At 51.6% G+C, this 10,000-nt stretch overlaps 1 protein-coding gene across 7 annotated transcripts in view; it reads left to right on the top strand.

The window, feature by feature from the left end:
* The window catches only part of LOC144952243 (MICOS complex subunit Mic27-like), a 39,579-nt gene that overhangs the window by 20,277 nt on the left and 9,302 nt on the right, over window positions 1-10,000 (top strand). For all 7 annotated transcript variants that reach the window (XM_078882667.1, XM_078882668.1, XM_078882671.1 and 4 more), the window contains 3 exons: window positions 1,835-1,889; window positions 3,456-3,554; window positions 9,542-9,633. In XM_078882667.1, coding sequence (XP_078738793.1) covers window positions 1,835-1,889; window positions 3,456-3,554; window positions 9,542-9,633 — 246 coding nt within the window. The remainder of the gene's footprint in view (window positions 1-1,834; window positions 1,890-3,455; window positions 3,555-9,541; window positions 9,634-10,000) is intronic.

The raw sequence follows: 10,000 nt of genomic DNA, 5'->3' as shown, positions 1-10,000 counted from the left end.
CACACACACACAGACACACACACACACACAGACACACACAGACACACACAGACACAGTCACACACAGACACACACAGACACAGTCACACACAGACACACACAGACACAGTCACACACACACAGACACACACACACACAGACACACACACACACAGACACACACACACACAGTGAGGCTGGCAGTGCAGCCACACGCAGCCTGGATACCGGTAGCTGTGACACACACACACACAGACACAGACACACACACAGACACACACACACACACACAGACACACACACACACAGACACACACACACACAGACAGACACAAAGATCCCCCGTATAGCCTTAACAGACTGTAGGGGCAAGTGCTGTTAGCGAGCGCCTATGAAGGCCGGCACGGTACACGAGGGGGTGGGTGGCCAACACCACGCCCGGCCGCCTTTGTCTCCCCAGTGGCGATGTTTACACACCGCACCAGGTACTCATTTAAGGCTGAGTCGACCTAGGGGAGGCCCAGGACCGGTTCAGATAATCGTCACTGGTGTTAGCCGTGAGCGGGAATCGAACCCGGGTCGCCAGGTTCATAGCGCAGCGCGCTAACCACTACACCACCGCTCCCAGTGACACACACACACACACAGTGACACACACACACACACAGTGACACACACACACACACAGTGACACACACAACAACAACAACAACCGCCATTCGCCACTAAGTGGCGGTGACGTCACCACGACGCTTGTGCCAGGCTAGGTGCACCTTGAGACCACGTGAAGTGTCCAACGCCCGCTGGCAGGAGGTCACGGGGCAGACCCAGCAGGTGCCACGGGTCGACTGACCGAGATGACCGAGATGACTGGCTGATGCACCACCTGTGCCCCCTACTGTGCCAACTTGCTGTGCTTTAGCCACCCGGCGCTCCGCTCGTTGTTGTGAGCGTCGCTCCTCCGCCCTCCGTTGTTGTTGGAGGGCGACTGCCTCCAACTGCCCAGTAGCGTCCTTCACGAGCCTCCTCCACGTGTCTCTCTCCCCGTGTCTCTCCCCGTGTCTCTCTCCCCGTGTCTCTCTCCCCGTGTCTCTCCCCGCTCCCCGTGTCTCTCTCCCCGTGTCTCTCTCCCCGTGTCTCTCTCCCCGTGTCTCTCCCCCCGTGTCTCTCTCCCCGTGTCTCTCTCCCCGTGTCTCTCTCCCCGTGTCTCTCTCCCCGTGTCTCTCTCCCCGTGTCTCTCTCCCCGTGTCTCTCTCCCCGTGTCTCTCTCCCCGTGTCTCTCCCCGCTCCCCGTGTCTCTCTCCCCGTGTCTCTCCCCCCGTGTCTCTCTCCCCGTGTCTCTCTCCCCGTGTCTCTCTCCCCGTGTCTCTCCCCCCGTGTCTCTCTCCCCGTGTCTCTCTCCCCGTGTCTCTCTCCCCGTGTTTCTCTCCCCGTGTCTCTCTCCCCGTGTCTCTCTCCCTGTGTCTCTCTCCCCGTGTCTCTCCCCGTGTCTCTCTCCCCGTGTCTCTCTCCCCGTGTCTCTCTCCCCGTGTCTCTCTCCCCGTGTCTCTCCCCGTGTCTCTCCCCCCGTGTCTCTCCCCCCGTGTCTCTCTCCCCGTGTCTCTCTCCCCGTGTCTCTCTCCCCGTGTCTCTCCCCGTGTCTCTCCCCCCGTGTCTCTCTCCGTGTCTCTCCCCGTGTCTCTCTCCCCGTGTCTCTCTCCCCGTGTCTCTCTCCCCGTGTCTCTCTCCCCGTGTCTCTCTCCCCGTGTCTCTCTCCCCGTGTCTCTCTCCCCGTGTCTCTCCCTCCGTGTCTCTCTCCCCGTGTCTCTCCCCCCGTGTCTCTCTCCCCGTGTCTCTCTCCCCGTGTCTCTCTCAGGGTGTCGCTGGCCGCGTCTCCAGCGCTGTGCGATCCGTCGCAACGTTCAGTGTTGGTGAGTAGCCGGAACCACCACAACCACCACAACCGCCACCACCACAACAACAACAATCCCAGCATGTGTACTGCGTGCGTGTGTACTGCGTGTGTACTGTGTACTGTGTGTGTACTGTGTGTGTGGTGTGTGTGTACTGTGTGTGTGTACTGTGTGTGTGTACTGTGTGTGTGGTGTGTGTACTGTGTGTGTGTGTACTGTGTGTGTGGTGTGTGTGTACTGTGTGTGTGTACTGTGTGTGTAGTGTGTGTGTACTGTGTGTGTGTACTGTGTGTGTGGTGTGTGTGTACTGTGTGTGTGTACTGTGTGTGTGGTGTGTGTACTGTGTGTGTGTGTACTGTGTGTGTGTACTGTGTGTGTGCTGTGTGTGTACTGTGTGTGTGTCTACTGTGTGTGTGTACTGTGTGTGTGTACTGTGTGTGTGTGTACTGTGTGTGTGTACTGTGTGTGTGCTGTGTGTGTACTGTGTGTGTGTACTGTGTGTGTGTACTGTGTGTGTACTGTGTGTGTACTGTGTGTGTGTACTGTGTGTGTGTACTGTGTGTACTGTGTGTGTGTACTGTGTGTGTGTACTGTGTGTGTGTACTGTGTGTGTACTGTGTGTGTGTGTACTGTGTGTGTGTACTGTGTGTGTACTGTGTGTGTGCTGTGTGTGTACTGTGTGTGTGTCTACTGTGTGTGTGTACTGTGTGTGTGCTGTGTGTGTACTGTGTGTGTACTGTGTGTGTGTACTGTGTGTGTGTCTACTGTGTGTGTGTACTGTGTGTGTGTACTGTGTGTGTGCTGTGTGTGTACTGTGTGTGTACTGTGTGTGTACTGTGTGTGTGTCTACTGTGTGTGTGTACTGTGTGTGTGCTGTGTGTGTACTGTGTGTGTACTGTGTGTGTACTGTGTGTGTGTCTACTGTGTGTGTGTACTGTGTGTGTCTATGTACCGTGTGTACTGTGTGTGTGTACTGTGTGTGTGTACTGTGTGTACTGTGTGTGTGTACTGTGTGTGTGTACTGTGTGTGTGTACTGTGTGTGTGCTGTGTGTGTACTGTGTGTGTGTGTACTGTGTGTGTGTGTGTACTGTGTGGACTGTGTGTGTACTGTGTATGCGTACTGTATGCACTGTATGTGTACTGTGTGTGGTGTGTGTGTACTGTATGTGTACTGTATGTGTACTATGTGTGTAATGTGTGCACTGTGTGTGTGGTGTGTTTGTATGGTATGCACTGTATGCACTATATGTACTGTACGTGCACTGTATGCACACTGTGTGTACTGTGTGTGTTCTGTATGTGTTCTGTATGTGCACTGTATGTGCACTGTATGTGTACTGTATGTGCACTGTGCGCACTGTACGTGTACGGTGTGTACTGTACGTGCACTGTATGCCCTGTATGAACTGTGTGTACTGCATGTGTACTGTATGTGCACTGTATGTGCACTGTATGTGTACTGTATATGCACTGTATGTGTACTGTGTGTGCACTGTATGTGTACTGTATGCGCACTGTGTGCGCACTGTATGTGTGCTGTATGTGTACTGTATGTACTGTATGTGCACTGTATGTGTCTGCAGAGAGCTACCGCTTCCTGCGGGAGCCACCCGCCACGTTCTTCCCGCGTCTGGGCTTCATCAGCGGAGCCGGCCTGCTGGGGCTGCTGCTGTCTCTGCGCGGTGCACAGCACAGTACACATACAGTACACACACAGTACACACACAGTACACACACAGTACACACACACACAGTACACACACAGTACACACACAGTACACACACACTGTACACATACAGTACACACACAGTACACACACACAGTACACACACAGTACACACACACAGTACACACACACAGCACACATACAGTACACACACAGTACACACACACAGTACACACACACAGTACACACACAGTACACACACACAGTACACACACACAGTACACACACAGTACACACACAGTACACACACACTGTACACATACAGTACACACACAGTACACACACACAGTACACACACAGTACACACACACAGTACACACACACAGCACACATACAGTACACACACAGCACACACACACAGTACACACACAGTACACACACAGTACACACACAGCACACACACAGTACACACACAGTACACACACAGCACACACACAGTACACACACAGTACACACACACAGTACACACACAGTACACACACAGTACACACACAGTACACACACACAGTACACACACAGTACACACACAGTACACACACACAGTACACACACACACAGTACACACACACACAGTACACACACAGTACACACACACAGTACACACACAGTACACACACACAGTACACACACAGTACACACACACAGTACACACAGTACACACACACAGTATACACACAGTACACACACACAGTATACACACAGTACACACACAGTACACACACAGTACACACACACAGTACACACACACAGTATACACACAGTACACACACAGTACACACACAGTACACACACACAGTATACACACAGTACACACACACAGTACACACACAGTACACACACAGCACACACACACAGTACACACACAGTACACACACAGTACACACACAGTACACACACAGCACACACACAGTACACACACAGCACACACACACAGTACACATACAGTACAGTACACACAAAGTACAATATAGTACACATACAGTACACACACAGTACACACACAGTACACACACAGTACAGTACACACACAGTACACATACAGTACACACACAGTACACATACAGTACACACAGTGCACATACAGTACACACAGTACACATACAGTACAGTACACACACAGTACACATACAGTACACACACAGTACACACACAGTACAGTACACACACAGTACACACACAGTACAGTACACACACAGTACACACACAGTACAGTACACACACAGTACACACACAGTACACACACAGTACACACACAGTACACATACAGTACACACAGTACACACAGTACACACACAGTACACACAGTACACACAGTACACATACAGTACACACACAGCACACACACAGTACACACAGTACACACACAATACACACAGTACACACAGTACACACAGCACACACACAGTACACACACAGTACAGTACACACACAGTACACACACAGTACACACACAGTACACACAGTACACATACAGTACACACAGTACACACACAGTACACACAGTACACACACAGTACACACACAGTACACGTACACATACAGTACACGCAGTACACACACAGTACACACACAGCACAGTACACACACAGTACACACACAGTACACACACAGTACACACACAGTACAGTACACACACAGTACACACACAGTACACACACAGTACACACACACACAGTACACACACAGTACACACACACACAGTACACACAGCACACATACAGTACACACAGTACACACACAGTACACACACAGTACACACACAGTACAGTACACACACAGTACACACACAGTACACACACACACAGTACACACAGCACACATACAGTACACACAGTACACACACAGTACACACACAGTACACACACAGTACAGTACACACACAGTACACACACAGTACACACACACACAGTACACACACAGTACACACACACACACAGTACACACAGCACACATACAGTACACACAGTACACACACAGTACACACACAGTACACACACAGTACAGTACACACACAGTACACACACAGTACACACACACACAGTACACACAGCACACATACAGTACACATACAGTACACACAGTACACACACAGTACAGTACACACAGTACACACACAGTACAGTACACACACAGTACACACAGTACACACACAGTACAGTACACACACAGTACACACAGTACACACACAGTACAGTACACACACAGTACACACAGTACACACACAGTACACACAGTACACACACAGTACAGTACACACACAGTACAGTACACACAGTACACACACAGTACACACACAGTACAGTACACACACAGTACACACAGTACACACACAGTACAGTACACACACAGTACACACAGTACACACACAGTACAGTACACACACAGTACACACAGTACACACACAGTACACACAGTACACACACAGTACAGTACACACACAGTACAGTACACACAGTACACACACAGTACACACACAGTACAGTACACACACAGTACACACACAGTACAGTCCGTGTGGTGGTAAGTGTGAGTAGTGGTGAGTGTGAGTGGTGGTGAGTGTGAGTGGTGAGTGTGGTGAGTGTGAGTGGTGAGTGGTGAGTGTGGTGTGTGTCTTGCTGCAGGTTCGCGTGCGAGGCGCTGGCTCTACGGTGGTGTGAGTGTAGTAGTGGTGAGTGTGAGTAGTGGTGAGTGTGAGTAGTGGTGAGTGTGAGTAGTGAGTGTGAGTAGTGAGTGTGAGTAGTGAGTGTGTGTTGCTGCTGCAGGGTCGCGTGCGAGGCGCTGGCTCTACGGTGGTGTGAGTGTAGTAGTGGTGAGTGTAGTAGTAGTGGTGAGTGTGAGTAGTGAGTGTGAGTAGTGGTGAGTGTGAGTAGTGAGTGTGAGTAGTGAGTGTGAGTAGTGAGTGTGTTGTTGTGCTGCAGGGTCGCGTGCGAGGCGCTGGCTCTACGGTGGTGTGAGTGTAGTAGTGGTGAGTGTGAGTAGTGAGTGTGAGTAGTGAGTGTGAGTAGTGAGTGTGAGTAGTGAGTGTGAGTAGTGAGTGTGTGTTGCTGCTGCAGGGTCGCGTGCGAGGCGCTGGCTCTACGGTGGTGTGAGTGTAGTAGTGGTGAGTGTAGTAGTAGTGGTGAGTGTGAGTAGTGGTGAGTGTGAGTAGTGGTGAGTGTGAGTAGTGGTGAGTGTGAGTAGTGGTGAGTGTGAGTAGTGAGTGTGAGTAGTGAGTGTGAGTAGTGAGTGTGTGTTGCTGCTGCAGGGTCGCGTGCGAGGCGCTGGCTCTACGGTGGTGTGAGTGTAGTAGTGGTGAGTGTGAGTGGTGAGTGTGAGTAGTGAGTGTGAGTAGTGAGTGTGAGTAGTGGTGAGTGTGAGTAGTGGTGAGTGTGAGTAGTGAGTGTGAGTAGTGGTGAGTGTGAGTAGTGAGTGTGAGTAGTGAGTGTGTGTTGCTGCTGCAGGGTCGCGTGCGAGGCGCTGGCTCTACGGTGGTGTGAGTGTAGTAGTGGTGAGTGTGAGTGGTGAGTGTGAGTAGTGAGTGTGAGTAGTGGTGAGTGTGAGTAGTGAGTGTGAGTAGTGAGTGTGTGTTGCTGCTGCAGGGTCGCGTGCGAGGCGCTGGCTCTACGGTGGTGTGTGTAGTAGTGGTGAGTGTGAGTAGTGGTGAGTGTGAGTAGTGAGTGTGAGTAGTGAGTGTGAGTAGTGAGTGTGAGTAGTGAGTGTGAGTAGTGAGTGTGAGTAGTGAGTGTGTTGCTGCTGCAGGGTCGCGTGCGAGGCGCTGGCTCTACGGTGGTGTGAGTGTAGTAGTGGTGAGTGTGAGTAGTGGTGAGTGTGTGTAGTGAGTGTAGTAGTGGTGAGTGTGAGTAGTGGTGAGTGTGTGTAGTGAGTGTAGTAGTGGTGAGTGTGAGTAGTGAGTGTGAGTAGTGAGTGTGAGTAGTGAGTGTGTGTTGCTGCTGCAGGGTCGCGTGCGAGGCGCTGGCTCTACGGTGGTGTGAGTGTGAGTAGTGGTGAGTGTGAGTAGTGGTGAGTGTGAGTAGTGAGTGTGTTGTTGTGCTGCAGGGTCGCGTGCGAGGCGCTGGCTCTACGGTGGTGTGAGTGTGAGTAGTGGTGAGTGTGAGTAGTGGTGAGTGTGAGTAGTGAGTGTGTGTTGCTGCTGCAGGGTCGCGTGCGAGGCGCTGGCTCTACGGTGGTGTGAGTGTAGTAGTGGTGAGTGTGAGTAGTGAGTGTGAGTAGTGAGTGTGAGTAGTGGTGAGTGTGAGTAGTGGTGAGTGTGAGTAGTGAGTGTGTTGTTGTGCTGCAGGGTCGCGTGCGAGGCGCTGGCTCTACGGTGGTGTGAGTGTAGTAGTGGTGAGTGTGAGTAGTGGTGAGTGTGAGTAGTGAGTGTGAGTAGTGAGTGTGAGTAGTGGTGAGTGTGAGTAGTGAGTGTGAGTAGTGAGTGTGAGTAGTGAGTGTGAGTAGTGAGTGTGAGTAGTGGTGAGTGTGAGTAGTGAGTGTGAGTAGTGGTGAGTGTAGTAGTGGTGAGTGTGAGTGGTGAGTGTGAGTAGTGGTGAGTGTGAGTAGTGGTGAGTGTGAGTGGTGAGTGTGAGTGGTGAGTGTGAGTAGTGAGTGTGAGTAGTGAGTGTGAGTAGTGAGTGTGAGTAGTGAGTGTGAGTAGTGAGTGTGAGTAGTGAGTGTGTGTCTTGCTGCAGGTTCGCGTGCGAGGCGCTGGCTCTACGGTGGTGTGAGTGTAGTAGTGGTGAGTGTGAGTAGTGGTGAGTGTGAGTAGTGAGTGTGAGTAGTGGTGAGTGTGAGTAGTGGTGAGTGTGAGTAGTGGTGAGTGTGAGTAGTGAGTGTGAGTAGTGAGTGTGAGTGGTGAGTGTGAGTAGTGAGTGTGAGTAGTGGTGAGTGTAGTAGTGGTGAGTGTGAGTGGTGAGTGTGAGTAGTGGTGAGTGTGAGTAGTGGTGAGTGTGAGTGGTGAGTGTGAGTGGTGAGTGTGAGTAGTGAGTGTGAGTAGTGAGTGTGAGTAGTGAGTGTGAGTAGTGAGTGTGAGTAGTGAGTGTGTGTGAGTAGTGGTGAGTGTAGTAGTGGTGAGTGTGAGTAGTGGTGAGTGTGAGTAGTGAGTGTGAGTAGTGAGTGTGAGTGGTGAGTGTGAGTAGTGAGTGTGAGTAGTGAGTGTGAGTAGTGGTGAGTGTGAGTAGTGGTGAGTGTGAGTAGTGAGTGTGAGTAGTGAGTGTGAGTAGTGAGTGTGAGTAGTGAGTGTGAGTAGTGAGTGTGTGTTGCTGCTGCAGGGTCGCGTGCGAGGCGCTGGCTCTACGGTGGTGTGAGTGTAGTAGTGGTGAGTGTGAGTAGTGGTGAGTGTGAGTAGTGGTGAGTGTGAGTAGTGAGTGTGAGTAGTGAGTGTGTGTTGCTGCTGCAGGGTCGCGTGCGAGGCGCTGGCTCTACGGTGGTGTGAGTGTGAGTAGTGGTGAGTGTGAGTAGTGGTGAGTGTGAGTAGTGAGTGTGAGTAGTGAGTGTGTGTTGCTGCTGCAGGGTCGCGTGCGAGGCGCTGGCTCTACGGTGGTGAGTGTGAGTAGTAGTGAGTGTGAGTAGTGAGTGTGAGTAGTGAGTGTGAGTAGTGAGTGTGTGTTGCTGCTGCAGGGTCGCGTGCGAGGCGCTGGCTCTACGGTGGTGAGTGTGAGTAGTAGTGAGTGTGAGTAGTGAGTGTGAGTAGTGAGTGTGAGTAGTGAGTGTGTGTTGCTGCTGCAGGGTCGCGTGCGAGGCGCTGGCTCTACGGTGGTGAGTGTGAGTAGTGAGTGTGAGTAGTAGTGAGTGTGAGTAGTGAGTGTGAGTAGTGAGTGTGAGTAGTGAGTGTGTGTTGCTGCTGCAGGGTCGCGTGCGAGGCGCTGGCTCTACGGTGGTGAGTGTGAGTAGTGAGTGTGAGTAGTAGTGAGTGTGAGTAGTGAGTGTGAGTAGTGAGTGTGAGTAGTGAGTGTGTGTTGCTGCTGCAGGGTCGCGTGCGAGGCGCTGGCTCTCTGGTGGCTCTGCGACGGCGCTGGCCGCCTCCATCTGCTACCCAGAGTCAGCCGTCTCCATCGCTCAGGTGACACGACAACCACCACAACAACCACAACAACAACAACCACCACAACAACCACAACAACAACAACCACCACAACCACCACAACCACAACAACAACAACCACCACAACCACCACAACCACAACAACAACAACCACCACAACCACCACAACAACAACAACCACCACAACCACCACAACCACAACAACAACAACCACAAAAACCACAACAACCACAACAACCACCACCACCATGACAACAACCACAACAACCTCAACAACAACCACAACAAAAACCACCACCACAACAACCACAACAACAACCTCAACAACAACCACCACCACGACAACAACCACAACAACAACCACAACAACCACAACAACAACCAC

The sequence above is a fragment of the Lampetra fluviatilis genome, chromosome 66, assembly GCF_964198595.1.
Source record: "Lampetra fluviatilis chromosome 66, kcLamFluv1.1, whole genome shotgun sequence".
Taxonomy (NCBI): Eukaryota; Metazoa; Chordata; class Hyperoartia; order Petromyzontiformes; family Petromyzontidae; genus Lampetra; species Lampetra fluviatilis.
The sequence above is the reverse complement of the archived record's forward strand: the minus strand, read 5'-3'. Positions and strand labels throughout refer to the sequence as shown.